We start from the raw sequence: 23,173 nt of genomic DNA, 5'->3' as shown, positions 1-23,173 counted from the left end.
AAACTCAACAAGTTAAAAACAGAAGGGAATTTCCTTGGCATAGTAAAGAACATCCAGAAGAAATCCACAGCTAACATGATACTGAATGGTGAAAGACCAAATGTTTTCCTTGTATAATGGGGAAAAGACAAGGATGTCCGCTCTTGACACTTTCATTCAACATTGTACTGAAGGTTTTAGCCTGGGCAATTAGTCAAGAAAATAAAATGAAAAGGCATCCAATACGTAAGATATAGGGAAAAAGTGGCTTTTCCCTCTACTCACACAGCACTCAATACAATACGTCTGACACTGGATGTGTGAAGGTCATTTCCCCATACATCAAGCAATTCTGCAGTGGGCATTAGGGGTCCTCTAATTCGATTCCATTCTGATACTGTCTACCTGGAGACGGGCTGAGGGCCCAGTCCCACAAGACTGCCCTCCACTTTCAGATGCCAATAGCGAATAGTACTTGAGAAACTTTAGATGCCGGTGGTGAACATTTTTGAGAAACTGGCTTTAAATCAGGGTTCCCATAACTTCCTAGTCAGGTTTTATTAATTTGCTAGAGCAGCTCACAGAACTCAGGGAAACACTTTACTTACATTTACTTGTTTATTAATAAAGGATACACACGAACCACCAGATGGAGGCGATTTTTAGGGCAAGGAATGGGAGAAGGGGCACGGAGCTTCCATGATCTTGCTGGGTGTGCCTCCCTCCAGGAATCTCCATGTGACCAGCTATCTGAAAACTCTCAGAACCCTGTGCTTTTGGAGTTTTATGGATGCTGCATTACATAGGCATGATTGACTAAATAACTGATCATTGGTCATTGGTTGATAACTTAGTTACCAACTCCTTGGGGTTTGGGGCTGAGGGTCTCAGTCCTCTAACCATGTCTTGACCTTTCTGTTGACCAGCCCCTGCCCTGAAGCTGTCTAGGGGTCCCCAGCCACCAGCCATCTCATTAGCATACAAAAGACACTCTTATCACTCCAGAGATTCTAAGGGTTTTAAGAGCTGCACATCAGAACACGGGGAAGAAAACCAAACATGTATTTCACTATGTCACAGGTGCCAAGAAAATTTTGTGGGGGAAAGATCAGTATTTTCAAGAAATGGTGCTGGAACAACTGGTGGCCAAATGCAAGAGAATAAAGTTGAACACTTACCGCTATGTACAAAATTAACTTAAAATGGATCAAAGACCTAAGTAGAAGAGTTAAAACTATACAACTCTAGGCTGGGCGTGGTGGCTCATGCCTGTAATCCCAGCACTTTGGGAGGCTGAGGTAGGTAGATTATTTGAGGTCAAGAGTTCGAGACCAGCCTGGCCAACATGGTGAAATCCCATCTCTACTAAAAATACAAAAATTAGCTGGGCAGTAGTGCTGCATGCCTGTAGTCCCAGCTACTCAGGAGGCTGAGGCAGGAGAATTGCTTGAGCCAGGGAGAAGGAGGTTGAGGTGAGCCAAGATCATACCACTGCACTCCAGTCTGGGCGAGAGAGTGAGACCCTGTCTCAAAAAAGAACAAACAAATAAAACAACTATACAGCTCTTAGAAAACAGCAGTAAATCTTTGTGACTTTGGATTAGGCAATGGAGTCTTAGATATAACACCAAAAGCACAAGCAACCCAAGAAATAATAAACTGGACTTCCTCAGAATTAAAAACTTTTGTGTATCAAAGGACACTATCAAGAAAGTGAATTATAACTGATCTAGAGATAATTTTTTAAGTGAAAACAACATACAATTGGGAGAAAATGTTTGCAAATCTGTTTGCAAAAATGTTTGCAAATGTCTGATAAGGGTCCAGTGGCTTGAATATATAAAGAACTGTAATAACTCAATAATAAAAGTAATCTAGTTAAAAATTTGATAAAGAAATTGAATACATTTCTCCAGAGAAAATATTCAAATGACCAATAAGCACATGAAAAGATACTCAACATCATTAGTCATTGCAAATGTAAATTAAGACTATAATGAGATACAACTTCACACCCACTGGGATGGTTATCATCCAAAAGTCAGATAATAACAAGTTTTGGCAAATGATGTGGAGAAATCAGAGCCTTTATATACTGCCAAGACTGATATAAAGTGATACAGCTACTTTGGGAAACAGTCTGGCACTTTCTCAAAAAGTTAAGCATACAGTTACTGTTTTTTTTTTTTTTTTTTTGAGAGAGAGTCTCGCTCTGTTGCCCAGGCTGGAGTGCAATGGCATGATCTTGGCTCACTGCAACCTCCCCTTCCTGGGCTCAAGCAATTCTCATGGCTCAGCCTCCCAAGTAGCTGGGACTACAGGCGTGTGCTACCACCCCTGGCTAATTCGTGTATTTTCATTTGACAGGTTTCACCATGTTGGCCAGGCTGGTCTCTTAACTCCTGACTTCAAGCGATCCACCCGCCTCAGCCTCCCAAAGTGCTGGGATGACAAGTGTGAGCCACTGTGCCCAGCCTAGAGTTACTTTTAGACCTAGTAATTGGTATATACCCAAGAGAAATGAAAATATGCATCCACACAAAAACTTATTCATGACTGCTCATAGCAGCACTATTTTTTAGGCAATGGAGTTTTAGATATAACAGCACTATTTTTTAGTGCTGCTATGGGCAGTCATGAACAAGTTTTTGTGTGGATCTATAGTAGCCAAAAGGTAGACAAAGTAGCATTGGGTTCCTTCAGTACTTGTCAAGCTGGGCCTCTAAGGGGGTCCCTGGAGTATGGGTATAGGGGTGATTAGAGTCCAGTCTCACTCACTATTAGAAAAGTGATTTAGATATGTTTTCTCACCAACCAAACCAGCAAAAAATGTCCCCCAAATGCTGAAACTAGAACCTTTGGTGTGGATGAGGAAATTGGACAATGAGTATTGCTTAGTGGTGGGAGGGGGTGGCCTGTTTCCCTGGAGGGTGACTTGGCACCATGTCCACAGCTGCCACCCTCTGATTAAGGAATGATTACAGATGTGTACAAAGAGCTAGTGTGGGAGGATGTCATCTCTGCCTTCTTTCTAGGACATCCTCACCCTTGTCCGATGGAGGCGATCTGGTTCCCCGGGCAGTGGGAGCACTCTGCAGCTATTTAAATGATAGTGTCCCACACTGCAATCAAGGCCCCTTCATGGGCCATGAACTGAGTTAGTGGACTGGGCTAGGATTTAAAAAGCAGGGAGAAAATATTAGAAAGCAGTCTTCCTAGTAAGGTTAAGTGCTATCCTGTGACCTGTTGGTCCCAAGTTGTGTATGTGTGCAAGGACCCTGTGTTTAGAACATGTTTATACAGTGGTTGAGTCAGAAAAGTATGAAAACCAATGGTGTAAATGAATCCTTAAGGATATGGCATAGGGTTTATCTAGTTAAAATTTACCAAGCAGTCTATGCAACCTAATGCACGTTATGATTCCATTTTGTAAAAATAACTCACATACATGGAAAGATGCTATGGACAGCGGCTCTCTCTAGATACCAGGATTTTATTATTTATTTATTTGTTTATTTGAGACAGAGCCTCATTCTATTGCCCAGGCCAGGGTGAAGTGGCATGATCTTGGCTCACTGCAACCTCCACCTCCTGGGTTCAAGTGATTCTCATGCCTCAGCCTCCCCAGTAGCTGGGATTACAGGTGTGTGCCACCATGCCTGGCTAACTTTTTGTACTTTTAGTAGATATGGGGTTTCACCATGTTGCCTCGGCTGGTCCCGAACTCCTGAGCTCAAGTGATCTGCTCGCCTTGGCCTCCCAAAGTGCTAGGATTACAGGCATGAGCCACTGTGCCGGCTCAGGATTTTAAAGTTATCCTGTTGCTGCTTTCATAAATTCTTTTTTCTACAATGTGCATATATTCCTTTTGGAAAAATGAGCAATGAAAGGTGGCACATTGGGGTGGGGGTGGGGGAAGCACAGAAAAGAACAGGAGATTGCGTTTGCCTTAATGGAAGGGGACTCCTCACTCTCCTGGCTTCAGTGCACAAAGGCCACCAAGCTAATGAAGCAGGGCCTCACTGGGTGGAGCAGACCAGGAGAGCAGGGTGAGTGTCCCCAGGTCAGGGAGCTGCACTCAGAGGGTCACACAGCTGTCAGGGGCTGGAAATTTAGGGGCTGGGGCCTCCTAGGTCTGTGGCTGAGGAAGCCTGTCCAGATGACACACACAGCTACTGACAAATGAAACCTGCATGCTCAGGCCATGTAATCAAGGAAGAGAAAGTTGATGAGCAAGATGCCGGCAGGCTGGAGGACTCCAAGAGAATGATCTGAGCATCACAGGACTAAAGAGGCCTGGAAGATTTTTTTTTTTTTCAAAATATTGCAATTTGCTCAGGCAAATTGTGGCACAAACACCAACCAACATTGGATTAGTTCTTTGTTGGGCCTAGGAACCAGTGCAGAGTTGCGGTTATAACCCATACTTGTTTAATCTGTTAAATTAAAATAATGTTTCCCTATGACCTTTAATTATTTCATTTTTCAAGATGGTGTGCCCTGCCCAGCATGCTATTTGAAGGTGATGTCCTTTGAAGTTCTGAAGTCTATTTTAAGTGACTGATTCCTCGTACTTACCCTCCCTGCTAACCACGTGGACCTCCCCTTTCATGCCTTCCTCGTGGGAAGTGGGTTCCACGTGGGCAGGGACCATGCTATGTCCTGTTTGCTGGTAAAGCTACAGTGTCCGGCACAGAGCAGGGGTGGAGGGATGAAGGGAGGGAGGGATGAATGGAAAGTAGGTAGGCAGGTAGATGGACAGGGAAGGAGTCTGCATAAGAAAGCATTTATTCATGGTGGGGTGGAGGGTCACACATACAGGCCCTGGATGGTGTGCAGGGACTGCTTCCAGCTGTCCTTCCAGCGCTGAGCCTCCTTCATCTGAGATGTGCAGTCATCCTGGATCCTCTTCAGCTCCTCCTCAAATGATGCTAAATATTTCTAGAAGGAAGGTACATGAGGAGAGACATCTCGACCCTCTCCCCTAGGGCAATGCTGTAACTTGCTGGCAGGTGGCTTTTAACCCATTCCAGGCACTGGCAAGAGTTCCCCAAGTCACTTCTCAGGTAGAAACCAGGTAGGCCTAGTTGTTTCCCCCATTTTACAAGACAGAGAAACTGAGGCTCAGAGCCTGGTCTGGGGTCACCCAGCTAGAAGGAGGCTGATCAAGGACTAGGACCTGTGTCTATCTGACTCTAGGCTCAGCGCTCCTTCCTGAGCTCTGTCCCATACTGTGGTCTCTCGGGAGCTCAGGCTCCCAGTTTTTGGGTAGGCTGGACCTCCCAGGCCTCCCGCCTTCACTGAACTCAGCAGGCTGAGCTGTGCCCTCTGCCTGGGGCTTGGAGGGAAGCTTGGGGAGGGCTGACCCTGGGCACTTCAGCCTCTCCCAATAAGGGGGCCAGCTGGTCTCTGGACAGGACAAGGTTTCTCTCTGGGCATCAGGACCAAAGGTTCACAGATCTTCAGAGCCAAAAGGTCCCTCAGGTGGCATCTGGGTGTAGCCTCCTCATCAGGCTGTCCCCAGGCGGTCTGATCAAATCCTGGCTCTGCCACTCTGTAGTGGCATAGAGGGGACAAGTTTCTTTAAGCCTCAGTGTCCTCATCAGTGAAATGAGGATAATAATTTTACCTCCCTTGTGGAGGTGTTAGGAGGATTCAGTGAGATGCCTCATGTCAAGAGAAGCAGCTCCCAGTAAGCACGTCCCAGTGAGTTCTCAGGAGCTGTGACCGCTCCTGCTGCTGTGTCCCCTCCGAGCTGACTGCCACCATTGCTTCCGTGCCTGGTGACAACGTTCCCTAGCTGTGACCCCACTGTGCCTTTGGAAAGCCTTTCTTCACCCCCAGTCTGGGTGGGATGTCCCTCAGCTGGGCTCCCGCAGCATTGGGATCATGCCTCAGACCCACACTTGCACTGGGATGGGAGATGACCCACAGCGGCGGCGTCCTTGTGCCTGTGAACAGTGACCATCCTGAGTGTTGAGACCTGCAGCTCTGGGGTGCACTGACATGTGTTGCCTGCTGCACCAACCAAATGTTGGGGTGCTGGGTAATGGGAAGCTCCCCCTTTCCAAGGCAGCCAACCTAAGCTGTGCTCCCCGGGACACACCCACTCCACCCCATCTCACCAGGTACACAGCATCTCGGGCTTCCACAGCTGCCAGGTGGCCCAGGGTGGTTTTGGTGGTGGATATCGATGATGTTGGCCGGATAAGAATCTTGTTTTGAATGGTGACTTCAGTGGGTTTGATTCCTGGCCACTTCCTACAAACAAATGTGTGAAAATCTCACAGACTTGTCTTCATCTTTCATAATCCACCCACCATCCCTGTTGGCAAAGCTTAGTATTTCTTTGAGAAAATTATCATGGCTTTAAATATCTTAATGAAAATAAAAAACATACTAAGTGTGAATGCTGCACTTGTTCAAGCTGTTTCATATTAGCCCACACTGGTCTCATCGCTGTGCACGGTCTGGGGTTCTGGTGGGGAAGGGGAGGGCCACAGCTCAAGTTGCTTCCCCTTTCTGAGCCTCAGTTTACTCACTGATCTGCCAGCCAGGTGGTGGCCACCAGTGCCTGGTATGCTTTTCCTATGATGCTCTAAAGACCACTTCTGAGACCATAGCTGGGCATATCACTGCTCTGCTGCTTCTTGCAGAGTCACACTCTTGGGCACAGGGGACAGGCACATTGCCAACTCTCTTCACTCATGACAGCTGGAGGGGCTCACAATGCCAGCAGTAACCCAAGAATATGTCTCCCACTGAGCCAGGCCTCCCTTTCATCGTGGGACCCTTTGGTGGGTCCTTATCATGTGAACTAATAGCTGTTGAGCTGTTCATATGTGCTGGGGCACCTCATATACTACCTCATTTAACTTTCTTTTGATAATATCAAGGTAGGTGGCCATGCCCATTTCATAGATGAGGAAACCTAAGGCTCAGAACACAATGCCTTTCCCAGGTCTGTCTGACTTCAGAGCCCAAGCCCCTAACCATTACACTGCACCACCCCCTGGCAGATACAGCCATTTACAGTAGTCCTTGCTGCTCTTGGCTCTCACCTGCTTCCACGTTCAATCAGGGGTTTCTCACTCTCTTCCTTCAGGGAGAGCCCAGCGAGTTTCCTTCGTATGAGCATTGATATTTTCTGTTTGGGGGGCTCCATCCCTAGAGGCAAGAAACAGGATAGTGATTGCAGCCACACCAACATCCTGAGAACGAGTGATTTCCTGGCATTACACTTAGAGGTGGGAGGACTGACGCCCCTCCTCCCCACTGGAGTTATGGCAGGCTGAGTCCTCTCCATGGAGAAGCTGAATGCACCAGCCACACAGCTCGGGGTGGTGGCAGGGGCAGGGGGTCATGGCTGGAGGAATCTAAGCAGTGGTGTGGGTGCTGTTCCCAGCTCCAAACCCGAGCTTGATGCTCTGACCTTCCTGCAGTTTCCATGAGTCCCAAGATATGCTTCATAGAGCCTTCTTTGGCTTAGGCTAGCTCATACGGGTTCCAAACTAAGAACCTCCCCTGGAACAAACACGTTCAAGGTTGTCCCTTGACTATCTAGCTCAATAAGCCAATCTTTGATGCTCTGATGTTCTTTCTAGATCAGGGGGTGAGAGGGTAGGGGGCTCTGTGTGCAGAGAATCAGCAGGCAACCTGTACACTCCTCTGCCATGAATGGCAAGGCCCGGTGGCCTGGCTCAGAAGCTGAGTTACAGAGCAGGCAGAGGCCTGCTAGGGCCTGGTGCAGGGAGTCTTCCTGTCTCAGGGGTTCCTTGCAAGGGACTGGGATCGGCTCCACTACCAGCTCACCTGCCTGTTCTCCCTGGGGTCTCGACCCCAGCATCTCTGCAAGGCCCTGATTTCCCAAACAAGGCTCACCCTTGACAGAGACCTCTGATATAGAAAAGTGACCAACACTTCAAAAATGTGTACACACTTTGATGCAGACACCACACTTCTAGGAGTCTGTTGCCCTAGAGATGTATGGATGCAGAGATTCTCTTCAGCATAATTACAGGAGTGGGAAACTGGAAATGCTTCAAAGTTCAATAGCAAAGGGACTAATTAGTAAGTTACAGTGCTTATTAAATTATGGTGTGCAACAACTGAAAACGCTGAAGAAGAGAAGTGTTGACTGGCCAGCCCGGTCAAGGTTCACCTGCAGGGAAATCAGGTCACAAAAGTGTCCAAGCCCTGTAATTTTCCCCAGCCACCCTGACACACAGGCCTGTGCCCAAAGGGAAAGGTCTGGCAGGATGAACAGCAAGTGCAAAGGGCACTGCTTTCAGGGCGAAAGGACTGTGTTCTTCACTTGCTTCTTGGTTCATACTGATTTTCTTGTTTTACTGGAATGAACGTTTATTGTTTTTGTAATAAAAACCTTTACAAATAAAAAGGATCTATTTTAATTACTTTATAGATCAGTGATAAATGGATAACACTTAATGTATGATTTTAATCTTATAGCTATAAAAGTAATATGTACATTTTAAAAAATGTAAACATCACTTCGTGATGAAAAAAAAAAAAAGGTTTTAGGGATCTCTCTCAATCCCACCCAGTAGAGGTGATCATCCGCAGTTTGGTACCAGTATCTGCCTCTGTCTCTCACACAGATTCATTTAAACAGATGTGAGTATGCATGTTGATATCATGCATGTGTTTTAAAATATGGGATCATAGACATGTTCTATTTGTCCATTTGTTTTTTCACACAACAGCCCTCCTTCATGTCTTTCCGTGTCAGCACACGCAGACCTAGTTTAACAGGATTTATGCATCCAATTTTCTTTTTCTTTTCTTTTTTTTTTTTGTTTTTGAGTCAGGGTCTTGCTCTGTCACCAGGCTGGAGTGCAGTGGTGTGATCAAGGCTCATGGCAGCCTCGACTTCCCAGACTTAAGCAATCTTCCCACCTCAGCACCCTCCCAATCGCCCTCCACCTCCAGGAGCTGGAGCTGGAACTACATGTGCACACCACCACACCGAGCTAATCTTTAAATTTTTAGTAGAGATGGGGTTTTGCCATGTTGCCCTGGCTTGTCTCAAACTCCTGGGCTCAAGGGATCCACCTGCCTCAGCCTCTCAAGTGCTGGGACTGCAGGTGTGGGCCACTGTGCCTGGCCCATTGAATTTTCTGTATATCCATGTTAGTGTTGCTTCCAATTCTTTGCCATTTCAAACAGTGCTGTGAATATTTTTGAACATATACCTTTGAAAAAGTATCCAAGTATTTCTTTCAGATAAATTCCTAGAATGAGACATGCTAGGCCAAATGTCTAAACACTCAGAATTTTGACAGGAACTGACAAATTGTTCTCTAAGACAGTGGTATCCAGGTATGCTCTACCAAGAGCCGCTGTGGAGTCTCTGTTTCTTGACATTCTTTTACGTTGTTACCAAATGTAAAAACTTTGCCAGGCTGTTGGTGAGAAATGATATCTAAATAATACTTAGATTTTCATTTTTCATCATCAGTGAAGCTGAGCATCTTTTACAGTGACTAGCCATATGAACTGCTTCTCTTTTGAAGAGCATGGGTTTGTCCTTTGTCTCTTTAAAAATTTGACCTGTGAGAGTTCTTCGTACCATAGGGAGATCAGACCTTTCTCTGATCTATAAGTTGTGAGGAATACATTTCCAGTTTGTGGTTTGTCTTTCCATCTATTGACATGTTTCTGTTTTTGTTTTGGCTACAAAGAGCCAGCCATTCCCTCTATGGCTTCTCGCTCTCCTGTCATACTTAGAAAAGTTGTTCCTAACCCCAAGAGTATGGAAATGTTTACTCAATAGGGTTTCATTTTTTATATATAAACATTGGGCCATCTGGCATTTGCTTTTTAATCAAAAAATTGTTTTTAAGGAAAACAAAAATTAATCAGTTCCCTCAATGGATCACCTGTTTTCACTCCGATAGAGTTGGGGAAAGCAGACCCCTGCCCAACCTAGCCCTCACTAGCACCGGGGGCCAGGACACAAGGCTGGTGGTGCCTCTTACTTGCAACCTGGACATCGTCAACGGTGACCACCTCATCCAACTGCAGTAGGAACTTCTCGGTGAAGGCAGCCAAGTTGGTTATGAAAACCTGGCCATTCCTTCTGGTACATTCCTGGAAAAAACATGGTGAGAACAGTGCTGCTGGGAGAGAATCATCCCTCCAAGGCCAGCTGAAGAGGGGATGGGTGAACTCTGCAGGGAGTTCTGGGGACCCAAGCCATTATAGCCACTGTGTCCAAGTAACCAGCATCTGGCCCTCAGCCAGGAGGCCTCTCCCAAGACGTGATCTGGTTTAAACATAAGAAATGATTCAGAAATGGACAAGGGACACAGACAATTCACAGAAGAGGAAATAAAACTAGACATGGATCACAAAATAAAAGTTATCATTAGTAATTTTATAATTAATTAATTTAGAAGTCAAAAAGGATACAAGTTAAAACGCCAATAATGGCCATTTTTACCTACAAAACCTAACCACGATCATGCCTGCTTTGGCCAAGATATCAACAAAGGGCTGCACCTGGTGCTGTCAGTGGCTATCCATTGGGCTATTTATGGAGCGTGCCTGGACTGGGGAATCAATAGTATCACTGACCTCCAGCTTCTCCCTGTTCATCCTAATCATGCTCTCCAGCTCTTCCTGCCTTTTGTCTTCACTTAAGTGTAGAGACTCCATTTCTTGGAAATGTATGGGGTGTCCAAGATTTAGATGGAGCTTCTGGGCATTTTTGTCCTTTAATCAAACAATCCAGAATTCAGCAGTGATGTTAACCCACCAAAAGTCACTGACCTATGTCTTCTGTCAATTATGATTATGGCCAGACTCATGTGTCCTCTGACCCGGATGTGTGGGGGTGATGGGTGGGCAGAAGAGTAGCAGAGGGGTTAAGAGTGGGGGCATGGCTAGAGCTGACTCAGGGGGTTTGGAAGAGAAAAGGCTGAGCATCTGTCCAGCACAATCAGAGCTTTAGTCCAGTGAAACCAGCAGCACCCATGTTCCACAGCTCCAAAGACCAGTGTGGACAATTATTGTTATCTCAATGAGTACAGCCCCATGGAACCCAGCACACCCACCCACTATAGCCAACAAGGAGTTTACTGAACACCTTCTATGTAGAAGCTATTGGCTCAGTTCTTATTTTGCCAATGGCTCCTGTCCCTCAGACCCCATCCAAAAATCCCAAGCCCAGCTCACCTTCTTCCCTTGGACTTGGCCCTTCCCACAACCTGCCACCATTTCTGAACTCCCAGTTCCCCTGGTCCTGGAGTGGAAGGGCTCGTCCTGACACCCTCACCTTTCTTTTCTCCAGCTGCTTCTGCTGTCCCTCAAACTGTCCTCGGATCTCCTTTATGGAGGTGCAAAACTTTTTCCAGTGGTACTCCTTGAAATTCTCCATCACCAGCCAGCACACTTGGGGCAGCAGCTCCTCAAATCTCCTCATCTGGATCCGTAATTCTGCCAGAATTGCGGGTAAGAGGCCAAGGGAGGGAACAGATTAGAATCAAGTTGCAGAGGTGATCTCTACAACGAGGCGCAAAGCAGCTTCCCAAAGACAAAATATTGGTCTCTAATGTGGTAACAGCTATTCCATCAAAAGGGGTCCTGAGGTCAAACCAGTATAGAAAATATAGGCTTAGCCAGTTGCAGTGGCTTACACCTGTAATCCCAGCACTTTGGGAGGCTGAGGTGAGAGGATTGCTAGAGGCCAGGAGTTTAAGACCAGCTTGGGCAATATAGCAAAACCCTGTCTCTAAAAAAAAATTTAAACATTAGCCAGGCATGATGGTACATGCCAGCTACTCAGGAGGCTAAAGTGGGAGGATTGCTTGAGCCCAGGAGTTTGAGGCTATGGTGAACTATAATTGCACCACACTGTAGCCTGGGCCACAGAGTCAGACCCTCTCTTTAAAATAAAATAAAAATAAAATAAAATAAAATAAAGGCTTAAATAAATTCAAAGGGCTTCTCCTATATACTCTGCAGACTTCTCATCTCATTTAAAATGCATTGTGTCTCTTGGCGTTTTTGGCAAGTTCTCATCCATTATTTCGACTATTGCCTTGATTCTAGGTCTTCTTCTTTCTCTGTATCTCCAAATGGCTGTATGTTAGACCTGCTCTTTCATTTATGTCTCTTTACCTCTCTCCCATATTTTCATCTCTTTATCTTTCTGTGTTATATTCTGGTTATTTTCTTTGGATTTGTCTTCCAGTTCACCAACTCTACTTTCAGCTATATGTAACCTGGTAGTAAAGTCATGCATAGTTTTAAAATTTCAACTCTTAATTTTTCCTTCATAAAAGTTCTATTTTATTCTCTTTTATAGCTCATTGGTCACTTTCATAGTCTCTTGCTTCTTATTCATGTTTCCAATTCCCCTTTTATTTGACTAGAAGTGTATTATTTTATGTTCTGTGTCCAATACTTATAATATCTCAAGTCTTTGCTGGTCTCCTCCTGCCTAGGAAACATAAACACTGTTTCCTTGTGTTTATGGGAATTTTGCTGCTCTTTGTTTATTACTGTGAGCTCTTATTCTGGGCATTTTATTTGTGGGAATCCTTTGAGGCCTGAACTGAAGGTAAGTTTTCCTAGAGAGAATTTGTTATATCTCCAACAAACAAGCTTCTGAACACCACCAACTCAAGATCATTTTAAGCTCAGTTATTAGCTTGAGGTCTTTTGGATGAGCCACAAAAGCAAAATTGAATTCATGTTTAGATAAGTGTGAATTATCTAAACATAAATTTAGAAACCACACAGGGACTGGCATATAGTTCTGGATTTCTCTTTGGAGTTTTTTTTTTCTTCACCCAGTACCATGGTTTTTGATAAAACAGTTTCCTTCTCATTGCTGGAGGAAGAGAGGGAGGAGCTTGGTTTCCGTCTCATTTGCCTTACTCTGGAAGCCCTGTTGGGTTCCAGCTTTAGGTGGCTTGCTCCTTTTAGACTTCCCACTTTTGAGGTCTGTGGATTTGTCTCTTGTTCCCAATACCCTGGAGGCCATGAAAATAGAGGCTCAAGTTCACCTGGGAGTCAGCAAATGCCCCTAGGGCAATAACCAGGGTTACTACTTAATTTGTCACTCAGAGTTTCTATTTTCACTTAATTTTTGGCTTTTGTGTGTTTCTCACTTTACAGATAGCTTTCTAATGCATTTAAAAGATTTTATTACAAAAATATCTTATGCAGCATTTTACATGTTTTTAGTGGGAGAATGGATCCCCCATTAGCCTGCCAAGCTGCAGGAAATAGCAGTCTTCACTAGTTGTGAGTTTACCAGAGAGGGATGCAGTCTGCAGCATTTTCCAAGGCCATTTGACCACGGAACCCTTGTTTTGAGGACAATCATGTAGGATGGAATCCCCCAGAGTTCACATGGGGGAAACGCTGAGCTAGAGAAACACAACAATGCCTGCAGTTTCAATTCCAGTCATTCAACAACCACAGCTATGAACACTATCACTGCTTAATTCCCTGTACATGCCAAGTCTGTGTGAGGGACTTAATCCTCAAGAAGGCCTTCTGTGGTGGATGTTATTAATATCTGCAGTCCACAGGACAAGAAAACTGAGGCTTTGGCTGGGCGCAGTGGCTCATGTCTATAATCCCAGCACTTTGGGAGGCCAAGGCAGGCAGACCATCGGAGGTCAGGAGTTCGAGATCAGCCTGGTCAATGTGGTGAAACCCGGCCTTTACTAAAAATACAAAAATTGGCCAGGTATGGTGGCATGTGCCCGTAGTCCCAGCTACTCAGAAGGCTGGGGCAGGAGAGTCTCTTGAACCCAGGAGACGGAGGTTGCAGTGAGCCGAGATTGCAGATCACGCCACTGCACTCCAGCCTGGGCAACAGAGTGAGACTCTGCCACAAAAAAAAAAAAAAAAAAGAAAAGAAAACTGAGGCTCAAGAGGTGAGATCATTTGGCCAAGGTAATACAGCTGGGAAGTGGCAGTGCTGTGTCCTGGCCCAGGTCTGGCTATCCCCTGAACTCTCCTCCTTCTACCCAGAGGGCCTCTGAAATAGCACAGTAGACCACAGCAAAGTGTGACAGATTCATACAATGGAATATTATTCATAGATAAAAAAGAATGAAGTACTGGCACCATCTACAACATGCATAAACCTTGAAATATTATGCAAAATGAGATAAGCCAGTCCCAAAGACTACATACTATACAATTCTATTCTCGTAAAAGTAAAGAATAAGGAAGTCTATAGAGACAGAAAGTAGATTAGTGGTTGCTTTAGGCTGGGGAGGGGCTGGGGGATGGGGTTTCTAAAATTGATGGTAGCAGTGACTGCATAAGTGTAAATAAACTAAAAACCACATTGAGTATACTACGCGGGTAAATTTTATGGTATGCAAGTATCTCAATAAAGCTGTCAAAAATATCTGTAGAAGAAACAAAATATTTTTAGAGGTACAAATCACCATATTTCTCAAGAAAAGTCAACTTTTTTCTTGCGTGGTCACATTTCCCCAGTAAAATCTGGTTATTGTTTTTACCTAATTTTAAGAGGTCAGCTTTTCACAGGGAAGCTCCTCTGCCTCCCCTAGATCCAGGCCACAAGGCGAAGGCGGAGCTCCATCACTGGCTTCGCACCCTACCCAGCTCTCCATGCCTACCTGCTGCCTATACTCACCTATGAGGCAGGAGTTGTGGTACTTATTTGCCTGGCTCTGGTACTCCAGGATCTTTTTGCTGATGTTCTCGGCACACTGGTCAAAGGTGTCATACATGCAGTCAGGCCTGGTGACCGGGCGTTTTTCTTTACGGTAGAACTCCTGCCAGAGAGGGTGGCCATGTGTGCGTGAGGACCCCATGGGACTCTGACTCTTGCTCCTGGGATCCACCAGCCTGCCCTCACCTCCACACTCCCTAGCCTTTGCTCATGGCTTCCCCTGTGGAGGTGACACAGGCAGACACTCCTTCTTCCCTGTCACACGTGTTGCCTCCCTGGGCCCACCTGGAGTGAGTGGGGCCATGGCCAGCCCTTGTTATTTCCTGAGTGACTGGCGAGAATCCTATTTATTCTTCAAGACCCAAATCAATGGAATCTCAAATTGGTGACCAGGTTGGGAGCTTACAAGGAAGTGCCAAGCTGGGTATAGGCTGCAGGCCACAAAGATGCGTGAGCCAGGGACCCTGCCCTGAAGGAGGCAGACAGACCCGTGGGAGGCAGAAAGGAGAACTCACCCACACCACGGTGCAGGGTATGCAGGAACAGGGCACTGGGCAGCTTGTCTGGTGCCTGCTCCCACTGCCCCACCTCCTTCTGTGTCCCTGCCACATCTGTCAGCTTCCCACTGGGCCTGGGTGCCTTGGGGACAGAGGGTGGGCTTGTTCCTCTTGACACACACAGTACCTGACATGCAGTTGGTGTCTTAAGAAATGTTTGATCAATTAGATGAATGAATGAGGTTTGGTTTCTAGAAGAAAAAAAACTCATAGGGAGGTGACAGAAGCTGGGGAGCTGTGGTCATGGCGGGGATGGAATCCTCTCTTCCTCATTTTCCCCCAAGTGGCCATGATCAGCAGACTGCAGAAGGTAGGGGTAGTTTCCAGGGCAGGCACAGGCCATGGGTGGTGGTCCTCACCTCTGCAACCGTCAGCAGGTTCTCATTGCTTTCCCAGAGGAGGGTCAAGATGATCCCCTTAAAATCCCTGCAACACACACGATACATACCTGAGGGGCCTGGTCTAGACACACCAACATGGACAGAACCAAACGAGCAGAACTTTCCAAGTGCTCTGTTTTAGCCATGACACTCCTTGAAATTACTCACTCTTGCCCCAGGACCTCTGCACACTCCGATTCCACTCCATAACAGCAGCTAACTTTCTTCTCTTCTCGGTTGCATTTGTTCCTGCCCTTCCTCAGACCCCAGCTCAGCAGCAATTTCTGACCACCTGGTTTTAATGATCTTGGATTAACGCCCCCTCAGCCTTATGACACATACTAATCAGGTGGATTTGGGATTGATTTATGTGACTGGTTGATTAACCTCCATCTCTCCCAGCAGACTGTGAAGGCCACCAGGTGTTTAAGATCATAAACGGGAGGCCATCAGGCTGAAACGGTTCCAGTGCCTGGAGTTTCTCGCTAGAAAACAAACCCAACTCAGAATGAATGGTCATCGTCTAGAAAAATGAAATGTAAGCTTAACCAGTCAGAAATAGCCAACTAGGAACTTCTCACTTTAACCAAGCAAATATTTTCTTTGCCTTCCTTCTATGAACACCTTATAAAAGGTTTCCCCTGGTGTTCCCTGAATCACTTGGGATCTGGCACTGCCCAATTCATGAATTACTGACTGTTCAAATAAACTCACCAATATTTTAATGTGCCTGAGTTTATCTTTTGACACAGGACATGGACCTGTCTGTACTTGTTCACCATGGAATCCCCGGCCCCATTGCAGTGCCTGCACCGGGCAGTGCCTCGATTAGCTGAAAGAATGATTACTCATAAATAGTAATCAAATGAACAGGACTTCATGCAGGACCAAACATCCTCCTGCAACGAGCTATAAAAGTTAGAGAGCCGAAGTATTCACGGTGCAGGAGCGTCCTTGGGTGTGGGACGAGGGAACTGTCTACCTGCCAGCTGGAGGCCACACCTGGGCTGCCTGATGTCACAGCCATCCTCTGCAAAGTTCATGACCCCAGAGATGAGGTCCCAGGGTGAAAGGGCTGATGAGAGGGGGCCACTGTCTGGGGGGATCTCTAATACAGGGGGAGAGGGAGCTCCTTTGTGGAACTTGACTTTCTTCGAAGGCTTTTTGTTTTCTGAACTTGGAATTTTGCTTATTTGCTTGCAATGAAGCTATACTAAGTTTAACTGCTTTTGTTTTAATCACTGGAGTTACAATAAAGGAAAAGAGAAATGGGGGAAAGTACTGAAAAAGAGTACAAAAAAAAAAGCTCAGACCTCGAATGGGGTCTGCTGCCCTGCCACCAGGGAATGCTTGTTAGCTTGGAAAATGTGAGATGTTGATGAAAATGTTTCTCAACAAATTCAGGTGAAATGGGCTGAGACAAACTGACCTTGACCTTTGCTATCCCCCCCACCCCTCCTCTGCTTGGACCTGCCGTTCCCCTTTCTGATTTTTCCCCTCAGCTGAGTCACATTTGCTGCCCCTCCCAACCCCAAACAGGTTAAATGCAGTCAAAAGGAAAGGTGTTGTTACTCACTCAGCAGGAGGAGGAGGCTTGTCCCCAAGCACCTGGTACTTTCTCTCCATTTTGTTGGGCTTGGGGTGGCGTGTGAGGCTGTGGGACAAAGGTGGGTGGGTGGTCTGGAGGCTGTGGACAGATGCAAGGCAGGTCTGAGCCTGCAGGATCCCTGCCTGGGTTTCTGGAGGAATGGGGCCTGCCCGTGGGCAACCGGACTCCCATTTCTAGGTCCCAGCCCTTTGAGACATGGCCCTTCTTAACAGCCGTGAGTCTACCTTACCATGGGTTGAAACCTTAACCACCTTAACTGCTGAAACCCAACCACAGCTGCTGTGAGAGGGCGAGGGGCGGAGGTGCTCAGGCCCAGAAATTTGCATTCTTGCTTCCCCGTGATGAGGGCCCAAAGGGAAAAAACATTGAGTCACAGGTAGGGTTGCCAGATTTAGCCATAAGAATGCAGTACGCCCATTTAAATTTGAATTTCATATAAACAGAGTAATTTTCAGTATTAGTGTATCACGTGCAGCATTTAGGACATACTTATGCTAAAAAAATTAGGTGGTGTTGATCTGAAATTCCAGTGTAGATGGGCACCCTCTCTTTTGTCTGGCAGCCCTAGTGACATGGACTTCGTTTTGTAACCTCTGAGAGACTGAACATGGAAACAGGTCATGGCCGGATCATATAAAAAACAGAGCTGTGTCCCACATGCAGCAACCTAACCAGGAGGCTGCCCTGCCTTAGCTACAAGAAACCACCCAGGAAGTCAGCCTGCTCTAAATCAGATTTGCAGGAAGGGAGATTGTCATCCCTGGGGATGGTCCAGGAAGCTACAATATCACCTATAACAGTAGGCCCCAAATGGCCAGGACTTAATTAATAAATGACAGCTTCCCTAATTTTTGTCCTCATTTCCAACTTTGGGTCAACCAGAGAAAGCCAAACATGTCCCCTAACCCATCACATGGGATGCCCTGCTTTCGGTGGGCAGCCTCCAGCTTCCCTGTGCCAGCATCCCCTAACCAGCACACAGCTAGAGAGGAGGGTAATGCTTCCCACTCCTCTGCCTGCCCTGGGAGCTCTGCTGAAACGCCCTGGATGGTGGCTGACTCCCTGCTGCGGTCAGCTCTGAGTCAGTAGCCTTTGCTCTTCTCATATGGCTGGTCTTTGTTTCTTTCCTCATTGCACACAGCACGCATGCTCAAAAAGACCGTCTGGAGGGAAAGGCAAAGCAGGGATTCCCCTTGCTTTCTCAAAACCAGGAACGAACCCATGTCAACCAGGTTGACACAAAGAGCTAGCAAGTCTACTCAGCCGTGGGGCTTCTGATATGCACCTTCCATAAAATCTGCATGTGGGGTAAACTTTGAGTCTAATGACCCCACTGAGACTTGGTGGGCAGGGTGCCAAGGACCAGAACTCTTTCTGCTCTGTGATGTCCCTCCAGGAAAGCCATCTGCCCTGTCTTTCTAACCATGACCATGTGTGGAAGGTGGCAGGGCTGAGATCCATCAGCACCAGGGACAACCAGCAAACCAAGGATGGCACCTGACTAAAACCGGCATCAGAGCTCACCCCTCACTGCACCCTGTGGAGTCCCAGAGCTGTGAGCACTGTGGTGCCTTCCGAGGAAAAGCCTGGGAAAGCCATAGGTCGTGTCCTGCCTTTGTGTTGGGGGATGAACTGGGAAGGGGCGATTCTGGCTGCCCTGTGTCCTACCTGCTTGCAGAGGTGCCACTGGCGCTGGGCACGGCCTTCTTCCCAGAGTTTTCTGGCCGGCACCGATGTCGCTTGAAGCCTTTGGGTGACGAGGACCCAGGACAGGAGCAGAGGACAGGAGGTGAGAATGGGCCACACAGCACCACCAGCCCCCGCCTCACTGCTGCCCCGAGACCCACAGGCCTGTGCGCCTCTACCTGTCTGGGACCGATCTTTGTCACAATGGTGGGTTGGCCATTTTGTGTTGGGAAGTCTGAAACCAAAGGAAAGGGTGTGAGCTCTTCTACGGTGACCATGGGAACAGCTCAGGCCGGGCTCTGAGCAGCATCCCAGTTAGTCCTCAGCGCCACGTCACTCAGTCCTGTTACGAGCCCCATTTCAGATGAGGAACTGGGGCTCTGGGTGGGTAAGCCCTTTGCCTGAGGTCACAGGCTCTCAGGGGTGGACTCACATGGGAACCCCAGTGTGTGGGGCCCCAAAGCTGGTCCCTGAAGGTCCAGGGCCAGGGGCAGGGGTGGCAGGGCCTCAGGTGCACCCTGGGGCCACTCACTGCAGGATCTTCCTGATCACATCCACAGCTGGGTCCTCAATCAGGGGCTTCCCCATGCGGCTCAGCTGGGCGAAGGACTCAGGGGTGACCACATCCGGCTTGGCCTCCTCCTCAAGGGCTTCTGAAGATGTCAGGATGTCACTCTCTTGCTCCAGGTCCTTCAGGATGGTATTCTGCAGGCCAGAGAGAAGGGTCTGAGTGTGTAAGGACCAGCCCAGATGCCAGCGAGGCAGCAGGCCGAATTCATGTTCCCTCCCACCCTGCCTCAGTGGAGTGACTACAGGCAAACTGACTGACCTCATTGAGCCACACTGTTTTTTCCTCTGTAAAGTGATCTCCCTTACAGAGCCATTAATTCATTCATCCATTTATTCATGCCTTTAGAAATGTTTCCCGGGTGACTGCTCTTCACAAGTCTCTGCCCATATTCTAGGAACACAGGGGCCAGGAGGCCATATATGACCCCTCCCGTCTCAGAGCTTGTGGTTTAGTCAGAAAAGACAGACATTTAACTTGCACTCATACCAATAAATGCTTCTCCAAAACTGGGACAAGTGCTGTGAAAGAAAAGTTCCAGTATCTTCTGTGAGATTGAAGTTAGACCTGCAGATGTGCCTGGTCAATGTTTTTGACCAAATGGATGGGGGAATGAATGCCAGGCAGAGTGAGTGGCCAACTCCCCTTTAGTAGGCTCCTAGAGAAAGTGTGGAATTGGTGCCCGCGGTGAGCACCTAGGCTGTTCTCTCTTTCATTCTGAGTCTCATCTTAGCAATGGCCTGTCAGTCCCTTGAGTGAAGGTCCTGGGAGACCTTCACTCAAGGTCTCCTAGTCACTCAATACCTTCATGCTAGACCCTTGGAGCCTCACGCTGCTGGACACTGCACCAGAGGTAGATAGATGCCTGGTGCTGGCTGTATGGTGGGAAGGGCCTCCCCATGGAAGGAAGGCTGGTCAAGGATTGGCGGTGAGAGCAGGGCCTAGCATTGCTCTACTCTGCAGACATTGGCTCTCGGGCCCTTCCCTGGAAGTTGGCTGAGCATCTCAGCCCAGTGTGAGGTGTGGGCAGGGGTGGGGGTGATGCAGGCTCTGCCCATACAGGCTTGCAGTCTCAGGACAGATAGCCTCTGAAATGGAGACCCTACCGCATGGCCTGCAGGCTGATGGGGAAGTGGGAGGTATTATGGGCTAGGAGACCCCGACCCAGACCAGGGGGTGAGAGGAGTCTTGGTGGGGAGTGACATCTTAGGCAGAGTGAGAGGGATGAAGAGGCACGGAGGACAAGCCACAGAGGCTGCTGTGTGTCCAGTGAAAGGGTTTGGACTTTGCCCCAAGGGTAGGGGAGTGACATGGTCAGACCAGCCTCTTCCGGCCATGTTCGGGGAACAGACCATGGGAGATGTGAGAGGATGTGGTCATCAGGCAGGCAAGAGGCAGGGGTCTGGATGAGGTGTTGGGGGTGCCATGGGGAGAAGCCAGGGCTGCCCCTGGGTGCAGGAGGGAAGGAAGAGGCTGAGAGGTGGGACTGGCTTGAGATTCCATGGATAGGGTGAGTGAGGGTCCTGATGGAGCAGGGGAGGTAGTGCCAGGAGCTGAGGGGTCTCCTCCAAGACCAATGCAAGGAAGTGGACCATTGGGGACTCGAATCCAGCTCTGACTTCACAGCTTGTGATCTTTCCATGGCATCTCAGGAAGCCTGATGTCCTGCGGAGGCCTGGGAGTCCCCTGTTCCCTTCAGCCCCCCTGCAGGTCTCCTGGGAGCCCAGACAACAGCTCACCCACCCTTTCCTGCCACCCCATCCCATTCCTTACTGTAAAGACCAGTTCAGTCATGGACACCCTGTCCAGGCTGCAGTTAAGGTACTGAATCCTCTGGCTCAGTTTTTCTTTCCAAGTTTGGACGAAGCCGAGGAGTTCTTCTGTGGTCACTCTCTAGTGAGAACAGGGAGGAAGAAAGCCCCAAGGAAGCAGACTGCAGGAGGGTGGGCAGATTCTGTGGGAAGTGCAGGAACAGGGGCTGGGCTGGTGAGGATGCCTCTTGGCTTGATGGAGGCTCCTCACATGCAGGGAGGGCCCTTGGGGAGTGGGGAAGGCTGGGCTGGCTCTGCGAGGTGGCCTTCTCTTCACAGTGAAGGACAGCACACCCTTCACTGATGGGGACATCAGGAGTTCTCTTCCTGGATCTACAGGTTCAACTCTGGGCAAATGACTTAAACTTGCTCAGCTTGGTCTCCCCATCTGTAAGATGGGGACACAAAATATTCCCTAGGATCTCCTCTGGCTCTCACATTCTATGTTTAGAAGGAAACATTTGACCCAGGTGGCAAGGGCATGCAGGGGTGTGTAGGAGAGTGATCTGGCCATCTCCATGGCAATGTCTAACACTCCCTTGGAGCAGCACCCCACAGGTGTGCAGGAATGCGACTGCGAGGATCTTCCCTCTTGCCACACATTCAAGGCACACTCTTGTCCCCTAATCACCCCTCTGCAGACTGTCCAGCCAGCCTCCTCCGTCAACACAGGAATGCCCACACACCCATGCCCACATGCTCCTCACCTGGCTGGGAGGCTGGGCAAGCCCCTGGCACCCACCCAACACCCTAACAGGAGAGGACAGAGCAGGGGTTGCGAGGTGAGGATGTGAGAGACTGGATGTTTCTGTTCTGGAGAGGTAGAGCTGCCTTAAAGAGCCTGTTGAAGAGTTACAGCTGATTAACCTCATCTTCCCCCTGCTTCCCATTAGGGGGCTCATAAGAGACATCAGGCAAGTCACAGGCAAAATACAGGAGCCACCTTTGCTCTGCACATCTGCACTGCAGGGCAAGTAATCTCAGTGGATGTGTGGAAACAAGTGCATGCATATACATAACAGGGTTTAGAGTGCCTCTGTGCAAAATGAGAATAGCGAGAGGGACATTTATTCTGCAAACTATGCTTTGTGGGTGTTTACGTTTCTTTCAAGAGTCATGCAATATACTATATAAGAAAAAGCAATAAAGACAGAAAAATGTCCTCTCTGTGCTAATAATACTACTGCAATTCAGAGTGACTGAAATGGTAGAGAAAAGACAGAGAATGGTGAAGAGAAAGCTTCCCACTCCAGAACCTTCAGGCTGGGGTGTCTGGTTCTGGGAGCACCTGGTTGGGCTGTTAAGGAAAGGTTCCCTGGTGTGGCCTGGGCAACAGGCCAGGGGAGACTGAATTGAGCAACTTTAAGTCATTTGCCTGGAGTTGAACCCGTAGATCCAGGAAGAGAACTCCTGATGTCCCCTATCATTGAAGGGTGCACTGTCCATTGTGCAGACTCGGGGACAGAGTCGGGCATTCATGGCAGAAAAACAAGCACATAGACATCCAGAGACCTGCTCTGAGGATCAGGGCCAGGCAAATGCTTGGAACCACACTCCTCGCAAACTCTGCTTCAATTCATACTTTAAACAGAGAAAACCAGTTTCTGTGCTATGATCAAAAGAAGCAAGTGGGGCCGGGTGCGGTGGCTCACACCTGTAATCCCAGCACTTTGGGAGGCTCATGTGGGTGGATCAATTGCGGCCAGGAGTTTTGAGACCCTGTCTCTACTAAAAATACAAAAATTAGCCGGGCATGGTGGCAGGTGCCTGTAGTCCCAGTTACTTGGGATGCTGAGGCAGGAGAATCACTTGAACCCGGGAGACAGAGGTTGCAGTGAGCTGAGACGGCGCCGCTGCACTACAGCCTGGGTGACAAAGTGAGACTTCATCTCAAAAA

The 23,173-nt window shown here is 47.9% G+C and overlaps 1 protein-coding gene across 1 annotated transcript in view; it reads right to left on the bottom strand.

Annotated features, from left to right (window-relative positions):
* Positions 1-4,746: 4,746 nt before the first annotated feature.
* CCDC180 (coiled-coil domain containing 180) overlaps positions 4,747-23,173 on the bottom strand; it is an 87,298-nt gene continuing 68,871 nt past the window's right edge. Inside the window, 13 exon segments of the mRNA XM_011939465.1 lie at positions 4,747-4,920; positions 6,105-6,240; positions 7,041-7,146; positions 9,978-10,089; positions 10,576-10,713; positions 11,276-11,436; positions 14,627-14,768; positions 15,582-15,648; positions 17,179-17,256; positions 18,880-19,013; positions 19,015-19,132; positions 19,430-19,602; positions 21,239-21,358. Coding sequence (XP_011794855.1) covers positions 4,789-4,920; positions 6,105-6,240; positions 7,041-7,146; positions 9,978-10,089; positions 10,576-10,713; positions 11,276-11,436; positions 14,627-14,768; positions 15,582-15,648; positions 17,179-17,256; positions 18,880-19,013; positions 19,015-19,132; positions 19,430-19,602; positions 21,239-21,358 — 1,617 coding nt within the window. The 3' untranslated portion in view covers positions 4,747-4,788.

Source organism: Colobus angolensis, unplaced genomic scaffold, assembly GCF_000951035.1.
Source record: "Colobus angolensis palliatus isolate OR3802 unplaced genomic scaffold, Cang.pa_1.0 Scaffold181, whole genome shotgun sequence".
Lineage (NCBI taxonomy): Eukaryota > Metazoa > Chordata > Mammalia > Primates > Cercopithecidae > Colobus > Colobus angolensis.
Note: the sequence above shows the minus strand (reverse complement) of the source record. Positions and strands in the feature narration are given on the sequence as shown.